The sequence below is a fragment of the Corvus hawaiiensis genome, chromosome 12, assembly GCF_020740725.1.
Source record: "Corvus hawaiiensis isolate bCorHaw1 chromosome 12, bCorHaw1.pri.cur, whole genome shotgun sequence".
Classification (NCBI taxonomy): domain Eukaryota; kingdom Metazoa; phylum Chordata; class Aves; order Passeriformes; family Corvidae; genus Corvus; species Corvus hawaiiensis.
Window position 1 is genome coordinate 8,670,685 of NC_063224.1, and position 16,810 is coordinate 8,687,494.

Genomic DNA, 16,810 nt, shown 5'->3' on the forward strand with positions numbered 1-16,810 from the left:
ACACACAGTAGGAGCCAGCTGATCTAAACAGATACCTGACTCAAATGAAGTAGCACAGTATCTTGAGCTGACGAGTACAAAAAACCAGTTACACAGGAGCAGATCTTACAAAAGAGAGATCCTCCCCCACACTGCTCCCCTCCAGTGCCTGGAAGGCAGCAGGTGACAGCAACTGTGACTTTGCTCCTGCCACTGCCAAGCAAGAATGAGAGGAAGACGGCAGCCTCTAAAATCCCCTTTTGGCATGTGCAGAGGGGAAGGGGCTGGAGGCACCAGGTTACTACAGGCACCTCTCTGTTCAGAAGCACATTTAGTGTGGACCTCTTTGCCAGTCACCCCGGGTGGGCTGTTCAACTACACTATAGAAGGGTTTTTTAAAGGATACTAGCCAGTATTTTTAAATGTCCCGGCACATCTTTGTTTGGCTCACGGTTCAGGAGTTGCATACTGTACATCGCAGAAGGTCACCACAGACACATATTGCTACAAAGTCCAAAAGAAAAAAAGTCCCTATCAAAATATTTTAACACTTTAGCAGCTTTTTAATTTTCCCTTTCATAGCTGAAGCAGAGACACGTCCAGACTCACACTGGGAAAAAGTTCAGTGTGAAGGTCACTGCCTGCCACCTCTGGACCCCAAGTACTAAACCTGTGACCTGTTGCCTCAAACACTTGGATCTGAGCCATGCAACTGATATTTGGATTCTCTGTTGAGTACTTTCTGAACAATTTCAGCCTGTTTCTGTCTGGTTTATGAAAATATGAGCATGCTCCACAGCTGCTTTCATACCAGCCTGCACAGGGCAGGATGCCCATTGCAGCCTGGGACAAATCCAACCCAAAGACATGCCCCAGGCCTCCCAGCCTGGCTGCAGCTCTGGCATTTCATCTAAATGGGACTGCAAGTCTGTATTTCCAAGCAGCTTCTGGGGTCAGCATTGACCTACAGAGGAAGAGACTTTATGCTTCTTCTGGCTACGGTTTCTGAAGCCAGACTTCAGAAACAGATCTTCAAATAGAGATATGAAAATCCATCCTTAACCTGCCCTTCCTGCTTGATCCTTTTCAAACACTTGGACTGACTTTTAGATTCCTGGTTTCCAACCTCCATTTCCCATTTGCTCTGCCTGAGTACACTGAAATGGAATCAGTGAGGAGCTTGTTTTATTAATACATTTGCACTTTAGAGGACCATTTAATCCACAGGCTACATGTTACAGCCTGACTCTTTCCTGCCCATTAATCTGATTATCAAGGTAAGGACTGAGTAGTGCCCTACAGACCAGCTGGGGAGTCCTGAGTAGGCAGGCCGGACTAAGCCTCTGCCTCTCTTCCTGCGTGTAACCCCTTGGCCTGTCAGGGATCCCGACCCAGGGCAGGGGTGGCCCTGGAGATGAGCAACACCCACGGATGCCACTTCTCCTGCAGCTGGCTCCTGTCTCCTCACTGACGGCTCCTTTTCCGCCCGCCCTCCTGTAACACATGAGGGATTTGACTTTGCACTTGCACAGCTTTTCTGGAGTTTCAGCCTGACCTTCCATGCTGTGTGCAGTGATAACGTGCCGGGAGCTGGCAGGATGTGCTCCTGCCTCCCGTGCTGAAGGACACAAACCAAGGACCTCGGTGCTGCCCACAGGCCATGAACCTTTCGTGAGCCGGGCACAGCTGCAAGAAAATCCGCTGCCCTGGATGAGGAGCACACATAAAAGTGAAATCCAGACTGTTTTGTTCTCAACCTGGGGACAAGTCCTTATCAGCAGAGAGGGTCAGCAAGACCTGGAGCATATGGTTTTTGTGATTTATTTTGTCTTTTTAGGTCCTATTTCCTACATTGATCTCACTTTGACCGCCAAAAGCAACAGGGTTTAGTCTTCCCCCAGTTTTTCAGTTCTGTTAGACTAAATACTGGAAGTACAATTATGGGCAGGAGAAAAATGAGAACAGTGAGAGGATTTGTTTTTTTTCACTCAATAACAACATGCATTTATTAAGTAGAGGAAGGTTTTTTCACTTGGTCAGGGTGCCATTTGGAAGGGATATAGGTGCAGATCCATCTTCCAGAAAATGGGATGGGCAAAGCAGTAACAGCCAAGTGGTCTCTGGGGAAAACCTGTCCCAGGCCCAAGTTCTCTTCTTCCTTGCTGCTGAATCAGGCTGGAGCAGCCACAGCCCTGGCTCCCCTTCCTGAACTCCCTTCTCTTGGGGGCTTAAGTGATGAGTAGGGGAAAATCCCCCACTAAAAGATTTGCATTGGAAACCCTTGGCTGAGGAATGACTTTTAAAATAGAAAAGCTTTGCCTGAAAAGGGATGAACTACGCAGCATAATACTCAACAAATCGCCTGTTTAATGGCCTCTCTTTATAGCAGCTGCGTATTAATAACAAAAGCAGGGCAGCAGAAGCCATGTGCTTCTTTGTAAGATTAAAATAAATACTATTTCATACTAATACCAGCAACTTTCTGTGCCTAAGAGAAAGGAGCAAGTGGAAGATCACAGCCTGAGAGAGTTGGTTTCCTTCGCCTTTGTCTGCTGCTGGATGAAGAAATATTTCTGCCATCTATGAAGGGAACAGATACCCTGAATCACCCTCCCAGACAGTGGTTTGGTTTATAGTGGTTTGTGGCAGGCTTGTCTGACACAGTCACCATGACACCATCGTAAGACAGGAGTAATTCCTCCAGAACTACTTATCTTAGGGGAAACCAGGCTGGGGAGAACTTAATCTAACTTGCTTTTTACTTTGCAAAGCATAACACAAGATCCCTATTGCCATAAAGCATAAATTGAAACAACAGTGGTTCACACTAGACATAAGGAGAAATCTTTTCATCATGAGGAATGTAAGAGCAGTGGAGCAGGTTGCCCAAAGAGGGGGTGCAGACTCCATCCTTGAATGATTTCAGACCCAACAGGATAGAGCCCTGAGCAACCTGGTTTGACCTCAGACTTTACCTGAGCAGGGGTTGGGCTCGACACTTCCTGAGCTCCTCTCCAGCCTGAGTTACCGTACAACCCTAGGAACATTTGGCATCTTTTCCATGGGAATATGAACGGACACAACATTCTGTTCAGCCCAGTACTCCACCTCTCATTCCTGGCAGTCCTGATAACAGCTCTCCTCCTCCACACCCTGTACTGTGCCAGGCCTGGCACTAAAGCAGTGATGAATTTTCCCTCCTCAAATTAGGAATTTAAGCATTAAAAAAAAAAAAAAAGGATTTTACATTTTAAAGCTGTCTGCCACAGACTATTTATCAGACATGGAGAATGATTTGTTTCTGTTTTCCCAGGCATAGGTTTTTAGCTGAACGAGATACGTTGCCTTGCTGAGAGCTGAGTCACCAAGTAATCAACAGATTAATGTATTCAATTTGAAAGCCATCAGCATTAGTTCTCGGCAAGCTCACAAGAACTCCATTATGGTATCATCTCCATGTTTGGGATGGAAATGTCTCCAGGATTTAGAGTTCCTATGGGAAAATCCCTAGATGCAAAGAAATCAAAGTACCTCTTTGCAATTGGGAGAAATAAGGTACCTCTTCATACAGAAACACCACAGCAGGATTTTGGCATCCATTCTAGTGAATGCTTTTATTATCAACACTCAGATAAGGAGTTTGGAGTATGTTGTACATCTGTCATTTGATAGCTATCTAAAAATAGTCATGACCAACTCACTGGCATATAGGACTTTGCCTTTACCAGGTCTTTAATCTGAAATTATTTTATTTCCAGTAAAATCAAGTAGTTTTACTTTCTCTGGGATTGCTGCATGCAAAAAGGGTGGTTTTGACTTCACTCTAGGGTTCTGAGTTCCTCTGTGTGGGTTTGGTCTGAGCCAGAAATGCAATAAGGCAAGGCAGAGGCTGGCAGGGGCACCTCACAGAGGAGCCACTGTTTAAAAATAGGGAGCTCGTGAAAGTAATCACAGAGTAGCAACTGTAAAAGGACAAGCTGGCCTAGGTGTGTGGTACAAGAAGGCTGCCAGGCATCACATAGCTGTTCTGATAAGACAGATGCCAACGCTGCTGCCTAAGAGCCTGTCCATACCAACCTCACTGAAATAATACATCCCTTTGCAACCGAAGTCACTGTTTGGGTACGCTTAAATGGGGGATGTGTGAGTAGAAGCCAGTCGAGCCCCAATCACATTAATCCTAAAAGTTTTCCTACATTAGCAAGCTGGTGGAAGGGCTTTGAACGGCAGCAAGACTTCTCCCTGATTCATCCGTCCATGCAGCCTGTGTGTCCAACACATGCACAGGAGACAGGACACATGCTCTCACTGTTTCCTCAAATCTATCAGTACCTCTGTCTAGGCTGTCCCTAGACAACAGATTATTTTTCTGCCCTGGCCTGACTACTGCCAGGGCATGAGAGATTGTAGCTGTTGTGACACAGTGGTCCCCAGGGCTACACTTCCCAATGTAAGTGTACAAATGGCACATTGCATGCAATTGCATCTGTTCCACAGGCTGCATGTGCAACAGGCATACAACAGTGATGTAAATTTCCTCCTCTCCCTCCTTATCCCTCCAAGGTACTGAGATTGTGCAAATGTCTCCTGTTCATGCTCTGGAGTCTCTGGGTGCTCAGCTGTCTCTATGCAAGCAGTGGTGATTGTGACTTACCCGTCGTTCCTTATCACCGTACTCAATGCCCAAGGTATCCATGGCACGGACAATGGCTGCCAGTGACTGTATAGTGTTGCTGTACACCACTGGCTTGTACTGCTTCACGTCTTCTCCAGAGAAGCCATCCTCATGGATGATCCTGAAGAAAATGCAAAGGACAAAATCTCTTGAGAATGTAATTTCAGTGGGAGAGACATTTAAAAGACAGCTGTGCTCTTCTGAAGAGCACATCTGCTGGCTTGATTCACTCAATTTAGTCAGCATTTCTTTTTAAACCTTTCTGGTTGTTCACCAGTAGTGTGTCTGAGCCCAGTGCTGGAATTAGCATCCCTTTTGCTCTCTATCAAGAAGGTTTTGTGCACAGTTGGTGCATATGGTACCTCCTTCCCAAATGAACTGCAAACACTGGAGCCTGGAGCACCTTGTGTTTGCCCGCTCAGCAGCCACAGCAGGGAGGTTTCCTGAGGTCCTACATTACCTTCCCAGTCAAGGTCTATGGAAATATGTTCAGTGTGGACAAACGACCATCAGATCAGATCTTAACGACTGAAACAAGTGAGAGAAACCCTCTAGTTCTTGTCTAGTCCTTTTAGTAGTAGTAACTCCTGGGGTACCTTACAAAAGGAACCAGATTCGAAATACCCCTGTACACACGGGGACTCGGGCATGGAGAGGGGAAGTGTCTTAGTTATGAAGCACTTTAAGTACTTACCCTCCACACCTCCTCCCCCCTCCTTCTCTCTCCTTTAGAGTAAGTGCTGAGATTTTTTTTTGCCTTAAGGCATGTTATGTTATCCCTTCCCAAAGCAAGATGGGAATGTGACCCACAGTCCTACTAGCTCTGCACACTGGATGCTCTGTGCATTGGTCTCTATTAAACTCTGCAAAGGAACTATTTGATGGTGCAAGTTATTGCAGTCCCTTGCTCAGGTCAGAAGACTGACCCCTGTAATTTATTCATCTCTAAGTAACTCCAGAACTAAGCCTGGATGTGTCTACAAAACAGCTAGGATTTGCAAAGCTAATTGTGTTTGACAATAATTCTTCCCAGTGAAGACATAAGTTATGATCCTATCTTAAATGTCGGAAGAGAGGATGATCTACTTAGCTAAAGTGAAATCCTTGTTTGCTCATCCTCAGATGTCACTGGACAACAGAGGGTCCTTCAGTAACAGATGTGGTCTCTGATAAAACCTAGCACCCTTTCTGTAACAGGATTTTTGATTCCTTTTTTTTCTAAATCAGATACACACCAACAAAGGTCCTGACAAGTGCTCGCATCCCCTGGGAGAGAGGGAGGACTAGCTCACACCACGAGCTTGCAATAGATACAGTGCTGGGATGGAAAACAGGGCTGGATGCTAGCCCAGTGTTATTAACAGATGACTACATGAAGAACAAGGCTGGTAGAAACATGCTGACCAAGACAGAGATCTCCTTCCCTGATGTGAAGCTCACAGAAAGGTTTGCTAACACAAGTGACTGACTCTCTGCTGTCCCCACCACAACCTTTGCTTACTCAACACTGAACACTGAGCTCCTGGGAGGAGCTGCTCAATCAAGCCCTACATCCTGGAAAAACATGACTACAAGCAAAGACAGCCTCAGACAGACAATCATTCAAATAATTTGGTGATGAAAGTTTTAAGCTACTGATCTGAGAAACTGGGCAGAGTCCCCTGCTTGGGTACCCTCCAGCAAAGGCAAATGGTGCTGGTGTGTGGGAACAGCACAGGGGGCTGCTGGTTCCCCTCACCTATGCTGAGGAGAACAGGGGTGGATGAAAACCTTTCTGACTTAATAAATCCAGACATGCCAATTTGCCAAAAAAATTTCTATAGCTTGTTTTGATTTTGATAGAGCTATAGGCAACAGCAGATCTTGTACTCTGTAGCTTTAATTTTTTGTGAATCCAGTGATTGTGGGGAGGTTTGGAACAGTAGCATTTGAGTGATGGGGAAGGAGGTGGGGCAGCAGAGCCATGTATCAGCACTGGATCTTATGGATCATTTACTGTTACTCAGACAAGCTGCTGAACTTCTGGGAAATGTGTTCTTTGCCAAAAGGAGCAGTCAAACCCAAAGAGTTATGGGTGGCACAAGGCACAAGGATCTGCATCAATTCTGTTTGAATTCAAGAGAGACTGTACAGCACCAGTGCCTCCCAGCTCTGAGCATGACAGCAAGAAGCACAGTAGAGCAGGGGTCCCACAGGAGGCAGGCAGGCAGTTTGTGAAAGCATCACCAGGAATAATTAATTCTTTCTGGGTGGTTGGCTAGCAGCTGGATTTTGGGGCAAGAAAGAATAAACGCTGGGTTTTTGGGCAACTAAGAGAAGGAAACATAAGAAGGGGAAAAGAAAAGGGTGAGGACAGGCACAAGGGGCAGTGTAATGGCCTCAAAAGGATGCTGCTGAAATTTATTTGGTCCAGCTGTTGGCCAGGCTGGAGGAGATGGGAGTGATGTCCACAGCTTGGGCAGGATTTGTTTCTGACTATCACTGACAGACATCAACTCAGCAATTTAGAAGGCAAAAAGAGGGCTCAACAGCTGTATGGGGAAAGAGGTGAGTTTTGGTTTCTGGTCTTCCTCAGAGTTTAAACTGTTTTTAGCTTTGTGCCATGAAGTTGGTGCCTGACATTTTCACTTCTAAATACTCCAAGCCAGTAAGTTCCCTATCGAGTAACAGGGCTCTTGGTGCTGAAGAGGCAGAATTAAGGGATGGAGAGTGGCTCTGGGATCCCTCAGTGAACACACTGCAGCTGGGCAACACTGCCGCCGTTCAAACACAGAAGGAAAACTGATTCTTTTAAAGGGGGCAGAAAAAGCATGGAGAAAAAACACCCTGATTGTTCCTGTGTGAAATCTCTCTGGGAAGGCAGCCATCGCGATTGAAAGCAGCACTGTGGATGCCAGTATTGAAGTTTTGCTGTAGGAAGTACCTACGGATTAATCGATCACGCAGTTAGCACATTACCTAGTATTTGTGCAAGCAAATCCCCCCTGACACAAAGCCTGCTAGGGCACTGTGAACTGGTTTATTGTCCTCTATGCTTTTCACAAATGTTTCTCCATTTGCTTGCCTTGGTGATCTGATGGCTCTAATCCCAGAGCAGCTTTTTCCATAGTCCTTTGGAAACATTCATGCTGCCACTCACCTGTTTGGGATACACCTTTCTTCTTGCCTGCTATTGTGCTTTACTGTCTAGAGGACATTTAAAGCTCCAACACTACTCCTCGGAGGTGTATTGCTATGGGACATGGCTTGAGCCAGCTCCTGCTGCCACAGGACAGGAGAAGCAGTGGGGTTTGTGTGCTGTAGTGAGCTGTGACCATTAAAAACATACAGGTGTAGGAACTAATAGAAGTGAGCAGCATGCCAAGACTGTAAAATCTTTAAAGCTTTTGACAGGGTGAACTACTCCTTAAGCAACGTGCAAATTATGGGAGCAGAGGGTTTTCAGCACCAAAAAAGTGAATCCTCTGTTTTCTAAATGGCATATATTTTTCTCAGTGTCCGAATTACAAAGGAAACTGCTGCAAGCAGGTTCCTCTTTGCCACACTAGAACTGGTTGACTCCAGGGCAAAGGAAGAAAAGGGATTTAAGAGGATCCCCAGGGGCTGTGGAGGGGGGGGGAGAGAGTGTTGTAATTTAAAAAAGTGATTCTGAGCAATTACAAAGCCATTTCATTCACCAAGTGACTAATAAAACACTGTGCTCTAAATGGAATGGTGAGAGAAAACTGAAGCAACCTGATTGCCTAAGGTACCCATAAATGCCTGCTCCCCTTCCCTCAGCTGCTAACAGCAAAACCCATATGTTGGCATGTTGTGTTGTTGTACTCATTTCAGAATGGCAGTAACAGGCAGGTATTTGCTGGAGAAAATGGTTCCACCACAGATCAGATCTTCTGCCATCCCCCAGCAAGTCATTAATCCTGAAGAAGTGCCCAGTGCCTCAGCAATTATTGCTTAATTACAAAATAAATGAAGTACTTGGAAACAGGGGGTGCATTCTGCATAGCAGCTTGCTTTGGCTTCCGTTCAACAAAGCACTTACGTGCCTTCAGCCTTTCACTACACAACGAATGCATTAAGAAGGCAAAGCCAGAGATGATTCTGCCGCGTGTCCCTGCTGATATGCACGGCCCCAGCAGCTGTGGAGCAGCGGCTCTGACACACCACGACAGCTCCAGTGCAGTAGGGCTGGAGCTCACCTGGAGGCTGATCTCACCACGGAGCCAGTTTGCCCAGCTCACTCCTGAGGGAAATACATGTCCATCATCCTGAAAACTTCCTGGAGCAGAGGCTACAGTCATCGTCATTCCCATACACCAGTTCCAGCCAAGCTATTCCAGCCCTTCCAACCTGAGCCAGGTTTAGTAAACACACTGACACTTGCCTACACCTTCTCCAAGCAGGTCCTCCTCCTCCTCCTCTTTGAGGCACAGTGCCCCAGACTAGACCCAGTCCTCACCTCTCCAGTCTGCCAAGATCATTTGAAGCTGTAAAGTTTATCCTCTGATATGCTGAAGCACCTCTCCCAGCTCCACATCAATGCCAGGAGTAATGACGTATTTCCATCCATGTTTCACTGATGGAAATTTAGAAGGAAATTGACATGGACCCCAGTGGAGTCCTGACTGACAGAGTCCTCTGCTCTGACCATAGGCCACTGATAATTGTACACTTTGAGAATGAGTTGTGCTAGTCACCCATTTTTGTGTAAGACCTGTAGTAGGTTTATCTGCAGTATTTTTCCAGGTCACTTTATAAAAATCCAGTGGACTCTGACAAACCCTTCCCAAAATCTAGATATGGCACCAACTATTCCTCTCCTACTTCTGCTGAAAATCAAATGAGACTAGTTTAACATGCCTCATTTTTGTATAATCCATGCTGGATGTCACTCATCTCCCTTTTTATCTCCTACCTGGTTGCAAATTATATGATTGATAGTTCAATTCTCTTGAAAGCTTCTAGAAGTTGACTGGTCTATAATTCTTACTCCTCTTTTCTCCCTCTATATTTAGAGACAGGCACCATGTTTACATTTTTTTCCCTGTCTTCTGGTGCCTCACCTGCCCTCCAAAAGCTCTTAAGGAGAAGTGTTTGTATTTCTGAGATGGCGCCTATAAGTATGTACTAAGAATTTCCTTAAACATGGCTGACCTGAAGACATTTAATCTTACTAAACTTGTCCTTTCTGTGCCAGAAGGAGGGAATGGCATGCTCAGCAGTGGAGATTTGTGGACATCCCTGCATCCCCTCTTGCTTCCAGTGCTCAGCATCCTCCATTCTTTTCATAGCTTCACATGCAGGTTCTTGTGCCCCAATTGACAATCCCTGTCTCGCCTCCTGCCCTTTGTCATCGCTCCAAAACCTCAAGCCAATGCCTCTGAAACATTTCCTGCAAAATTCAGGGAACTTTGTGTGGCTTCAAACTGTCTGCATCACTGTGAAAGACATACTTATAAACTTCCAATTGCCTACTAGAGAAAATAAAACCCATACTGTTTCTGTTTTACCTAAGATGATTTACTTTCAATCAGCAAGATGTTTCCAGCTGAATGAAGTTTTCCCATATCAATGCACATCCCTACAATTACAGTGATTTGCTTGAATAAAACCAGGCAAGAAATCACCAGGAGATTATTATACTCGAAGTGTATTGCAAGCAAATACCTTACAAATGAACGGTCCAGTTCCTATAAAAGCAGACCTGCTGCCCACCTTCACTGGGACAAATTAAGGAATTGAAAGGTCATTGCACAGCTTTCCTACAGAGCCCTGTGCCTTGGTGATGAGTTTCAGCTCTCGGGGCTCTGGGACACCGAGCTGGTTTGGGCTGGCAGTGGCACCACCCTGTGTGGCACCCACAGCTCCCCTCCAGCCTGGGTGGCTCCGAGCTCCTCAGCAGCACCTCCTTCCACCTCAGGAAAGCTCAGGTCTCCAGAGTGTTCCAAGTCCACATGACACTGTGGGCAGGGAAAACCTCCCAGACAATGCAAAGTGTGTGAGATGATGCTGGTGGGTGTAAAGTGCTCCTAAAAAGGGAGGAGGTGACTCGGGCCATGGCAGAAGGGAGGAGGCATTATAGGGACAACTGAGCATTCGCCCACAGATACATTTTTGTTCAGGGTGTTGAGAGTCCCATTAGTACATTCACGTTCATGGTACAGACTGATCAAAGGTGGATTTTCGATGGAGAATCTTGGAACAAACACATCACAGAATCTATTTTTCAATAGCTCAGCAAACTTTTCAATTTTTTTCTTCTCCCTTCTCCCCCTATTTTTCTTTCAAAAATAATTTTTCTCATCTCCTACCCAGAATCAGGCAGGTTATTCTGGTGGGGCTGGGCAGAGCTTGAGTCAAAAGAAAAAATCTAATTCTGAAGAAAACTCTGAAATCTTTCTTTGTAAATGGGGAAAAACAGCACAAAAATCTGACTTTAATATGTAGAGAGGAGGATGATCAAATTCTGATGGAAAATCTCCTGCTAATCAGCTACTTTAAATTTATTTTTATCTTGAGATGAGGTTAAAAACTTTGTTTACAGGGGAGTTATGAAGCTAAATTCCAGTGATTCTCTTCTCACTCATTTAATAGCCTGAAATGCGATTAAAAACTCCTGGATTATGTTAAACTAAATCAATGCAGATGCCCATGACCTTGTGTTCAAAGACTGCAAAGGCACAGTTCAGACCTCCGTGACAGGGTGCAAATCTCTCTAAACTCTCATTCTTCTTCCCCCCAGCTGTGCTAGAATGCCATGTTGTACATCCTATTTCCACAAGAAATTCTTCGAGATGAAAATTAGGATGACTGTTTGCCTACATGCCCTTTTTTTAAAAAAGAGAAACAACTTCCTTAGTCAGGGTCATCTAAAAACTGCAAATGGAGCTCATTTTAAAAAGCATAATTTTTTCAACCTGGACTTTTAACACTGGTCCAAGAAATACTGATGGAGCCCTGTGATAGGCACCCAGCTGGGGAAAATCTCCTTTCTGAAGGAAATGCTTTTGGGTCACTCAAAACTGAATTCTTACCACCAAAGTATTTCTTGCATGCAAAGATATTATTCTAACTAACCAGATGGTTCACGTTAAAAAATAAGCAAATCCATCAGGCGATTGAAATGCTGCCAAAATCTACAGCCCTGGAAATGGCCGAGCTTACTCAAATCAATTGCAGAAGTTTCACGGACCTGTACAAGGCAGAAGCATTCTTGCCCCTCTAAGGCAGTTCAGTTTGTGCCTAATGCCTGTAAGTCCCTCTGATGCCTACATGGCGTCTCTTTAAAACCAGCCATGCACCTTAACTGCTGGTCAAAAAGATTGAAGATGGTGTTATAAGAAACTCTCGTGTCTGCTCAGAATCAACACTGCTACCATCTTATTTTTGTCTGTAGACAAGCGGCTATTGAGCTAACAGTGATTAGCTTCCAGACATACAGGGATCAGATACTGCATCTTCCCCAAAACCTTTGATTTCAGATTGTTTTCAGGTGTATAAAATATTTGCAGAATACGCTTCATTTCCAGTTTAATACAGCCCTAAACCAGAAACATGTACAGCACTCCCAACATGGTGCTGTGTCCCTGCAGCCCTGTGGCTGTTTGGAAGCAGCTCTTAGTCTTCTTTTAATTATTATTATTATTTTTTAATTGAGTTCTACATCAATGCCTAATTTTGGCTTTGGGCTGTCTTGAGGGGTGATCCCTGCTTTGGTTGAATGCTGTAGCTGAGATGAGAGATAATTTCCTGGACTGCATGCTGAGGTTCCTGCCATGCGTCCTTCATTGGACTGGGGTGTTGGGTTGGCTTCTGCACCCCACATTTGGGATGCACCAATGACCTTCCCATCTCTGCAGCATGAGGACTGTTTCAGCATTTACATTTTCAACAGGAAGCAGTGGAGTGAAATACTTTGTTTTTAAGTGTGTGTATAAAACAATTTCAAGAGTGTAAACAGTCTACTGCATCCTGAAAGTAATTAATTAGTGTTGATGAATGAAAGACACCAGTTCTGATACTTCAAAAGAAGGCAAGGCTGAGCAGGCAGAGCAAAGCCAGCTACTGTGCTAGTACTCCACCCAACACAATAGGAATGTAGTCATCCTTTGAAATTTAACACTACAAAGTCAGGAAAATCATAGAATTGTTTAGGTTGGAAAATACCTCAAAGATCAACGAATTCAACCCTTACCCCAGCACTGCCAAGTCCACCAATAAACCAGGTCCCTAAGTGTCACATCTACATCTACACATCTTCTAAATGCATCCAGGGATGGTGACTGCCACTTCCCTGCGCAGCCTGTTCCAGCGCTTGACAACCCCTCCAATTCCTCTGATTATCTAATCTAAACCTCTCCTGGTTCAACTTTAGGCCATTTCCTCTTGTCCCATGGCTTACCCATGACAATAAGCATTACCCACACCAAGCCTAATTGTGCACAGTCAACCATATCAGTGCTTTTACCCACCTGAGGCACCCTAATGAGTTTTTTCCTGCAGAGATTGCTGGCCACTGGTCCCCAGAGGAGTTCTGGTACCCAGACGCACTATTCTGCTCCCAAGTGCTAATGACTATAAATTAGCTCCTCCTTTCTCAGGAGCTGCTGGTTCTGGTGAGGGTCAGCCTGTGGGCTGGCTGGGGAAGGTACACTGATGTACACAGGCTTGGGATCTGACTCCCAGCATGGAACTGCAGGGATTCAGTGCCCAGCTCAGTCCCCAGTCTAAACCTCAGACCCTTCCCCTACAGCACAGACAGGGGATGGCACTATAGGGGTGTAGTCAGGGGAAGAAAATCCCATCACACTTGCTAATACAGAAGCCACACATAGACCCTCTTTTTCCTGTCCCAAATCAGTTTCCTCTGCTCCTGAGAGGAAGATCTGCCCAGATGGAAAGAAAAGGGTGGAAGCAGGGGCACAGGCAGAGGCTGCCCCAACCCCCATGTCCCGCACAAAACTGGGAGCAGCGCAGACTTGGGTTTTATGCAATGTCAGGCCACTGGCATAGTTTGGTTTTACTAAAATTTGCAGTTGGTTAGCTTTGATAATGTGCCCTCTCCTGGGGCCCTTAATATTAAGATCAAATATTGAATACCCTACATGCACCTAATTAGTTTTAATATGCATCCTGCTCAGCTCAGTAAGAACAGCAAAGAAACACAGTCAAAAACAATTAGATCAGGACTTTTTTCTATTAAAAAAAAGACAGCTGGACTACAGATTCCTGCAGCAGCATTTGCATTAGATGAGATTGCATTTTTCTGTGGAAAAAGCCTCGGAGCCAAAAGGGTTTCAAATAGCACCAGTGGAGGCTGACAGCTGCATTCTTTGTTGTGCATTCCCAAATAATAATTAAGCAAAGGAAAAAGTGTTCCTGCTCTGAGTGACTTATCGTCTCATCCCATGCAATGTGCTGCACAGTCAATCTACTTTGTCCATGCTCTGCCTGAGACCAATGAGATCCCTCAGGGAAAAAAAATCCACCGGGTTGGTGATGACCCACATGAGAGAATTCTCATTAATTCCTCGGTAGTGTTACATAAGGTCATTTTGTTGAATTAAAATTATTGGGATTAATCCTCTTAAATGTTCTCTTAGATGCAAGGGGGACCCAACTGCAGCTGGATCATCCCACAGCTGGTTCTAGAAAGTCAAAACAGTGTTTTAAAGCCCCATAATGGTTTTGTTAAATTCATCCCCTGAACAAGGACACAAAGCAGCTTTTTATGGCTTTTTTAGATCACTTACAACTTCTGTAAGCTGTCATTAACTATCATCAAAGCCTGAAAAACGAGGCAAATGGGTTCAATGTCAGTTTTACTGCCCAAACCTAAATAATATTTTTGGTTTCCCATCTGCCTCATCTGAAGTGTTTTGATAGCTGCAAGGTGACTTTGCCTCTCAAAACCTTTTCAGATTATGCTCTCCATAACCAAATATTCTGTGGACAACAGAGGAAACAAGAGGTATGCACAGTCTCTTCATTGCCCCATGCATTTCATCCTCACAATCCAGTACCACTGCCAAAACCCACGATAAGAAGCCAACCCTCTGTATTTTACTGATACATTAAGAATGAGTGTACTACTCTCTCAGTGTATCAAAGCAAGGCTTTGGTAGAATGCACCTGGTTCGTGCCCTAACGCAACAAACCTGGCCTCCAAAGCCCCTCCTTCTACTGAAATACAGTGGGATTCAGAGTTCCTCTTCTGTGTCTAGAGCTGATCTTTGCACAGTTGACATATTTTTCTGTGTGTCCTAGCTGTATTAGCGCTCATTAGGAATTGTGTGCTGTCATGAAAACACTCAGCTAAAATAAAAAGATGCTTTAAAGCAGCTTTGCTTTTTTGGGATATCAAATCTAGCAGCAACTGTCTTTCTGAAGCAATAATTGATGTGTTTGATTAGGTCTGGTGGCAGATGGGGGTTTTTCAGTACTTTTGATGTTTCAACATGTTAAGCTGAGAAGGAATCAATTCTGGAAAGAGCTACTATGCCATTCCTTGTATCCTGTCCATCTTCTCTGGCACAATTACAGCTCAGGGGATCCATCTCTGAGTGAGTCCCTGGGTGTGCTGCCAAGCTGACATTAGCCTCCACTAATCTCAGCTCAGAGATTTTTGAGTCATGGTGTTCCCAGTTCTGCAATGTGCTGCCTTTCCGTCAGAGGATGTCATCAAGCACCACACCACACCCCACAGATTGCAGGCCGAGGGAGAGTATCTGGCTGCTGGGAAAAATCCCTGAAGACTGCAACGGATCCTCCATCAATGGAAAATTTTGCAGTCAAAATGGGGATGGCTGGTGTAGATGAGATACAAGTCCTGGGGGGAGGAACAGCAGGCCTCTGTCACTCCTGCTGGCAGCAGAAACCCAAACCTTGCCTGTCTGGCCGTGCTATTGCTTGTAACGGGGCTGCAAAGTTTCTGCGTTTACTGGAGCCCCATGGAAGTCTGCCTGCAGCTGAAGCGTGGCTCTGATAGAGCAGGGGTAGGCAGCTCCCCAAACAGGGGTGGGGAGAGCTTGCCTTGGGCCCTGGTGCTCAGTAATGCCAGGTCATGGTTCTGAGCTCTCCCAGCCTGGCTGCTCAGGTCTGCTCACTCAGGCTTTCCAAGCTGAAGACTTTGAGCTAAAACCTGGCAGATACGGTATTTTAGGATTCTGCCCACACTGCTAATAAGATTTCACAGCAGGAAGGAGATATGTTGCACTTGTGATTAATTACATGCATTTGGATATATTTGAATCATAACCTGTTCTCTGAGTACAAGTGTAGAAGTTATCTGAAGGGAAGACAAATGCACAGCTTTTACAGCTTTTCCCTGATACCTGCCACAAGGATTCAAATAACTTTCAGTGATTCTCAGATGCAGCTGATGTTCAGAAAATACCAGTGGGAGGACAAGACTTTGGCTGGTCTAACTCAGCACATGCATCCAGAGATACCTTACCTGTAGCAATGGGGGAAGGCCCCACCTCAGCTCTGAGTTTCCCACCTAAAATTGCTACAGAAAGATGAAGGAACAGTTTTTTCCAGCGCTTCTCCAAGGTTTTCAGCAAACCTATTCCAGCACAATACTGTTTCAAAGAGGATTTGAAGACCTTGGGCATCCTCAGTGTCTCATGGCATTTCCTGGCACAGAGGACACCTGCTCTGGGGTCCCTCTGTGTGACTCTCTCTCTCCTGTTTCTCTGAGCTGAGACAGCCAGTCAGAGCCTTCATGTGAGGCTGCTGGGGTGCTGGGTGGAACTGGGAGGTGGGGTGCTGTCAGTAGAGGAAGAGTACAAACATATGAGACAGTGAATGCACCCACTGCCAAAAGACCACAAATAATTATTTGTCCTTGCTCCGCAGAGTGAGCTGGCCCCTTTGTAACCGGATCCAAGTGCTGTCCTGTGACCTCCCGGTGGCAGTGAGAGAGAAGGACAGGGCTCTAACCAGAATTCCTGTAAAATCAGCAGACCAAGGGCTGGCCATTGGCACAAAGCAGACAAGCTCCCCTGCATCCCTGGGTGACTCAGCCACCCTGACAGAATCTGTAGAGTGCCCTTGTGCCCCAGGCACACCTCTCACACGCTTGCTGGGTAAGGCATGGGTCCCTGCACTTTCCTAGAGCTTCATGTCAGCTTTTGGCACAGCAGCTCCTGCCAG

At 45.5% G+C, this 16,810-nt stretch overlaps 1 protein-coding gene across 2 annotated transcripts in view; it reads right to left on the reverse strand.

Moving 5' to 3' along the window:
- Positions 1 to 16,810, reverse strand: part of GNAO1 (G protein subunit alpha o1) — a 145,606-nt gene that overhangs the window by 89,008 nt on the left and 39,788 nt on the right. For both annotated transcript variants that reach the window (XM_048316994.1, XM_048316993.1), the window contains exon 3: positions 4,634 to 4,775. In XM_048316994.1, the coding sequence (XP_048172951.1) occupies positions 4,634 to 4,775 (142 nt within the window). The remainder of the gene's footprint in view (positions 1 to 4,633; positions 4,776 to 16,810) is intronic.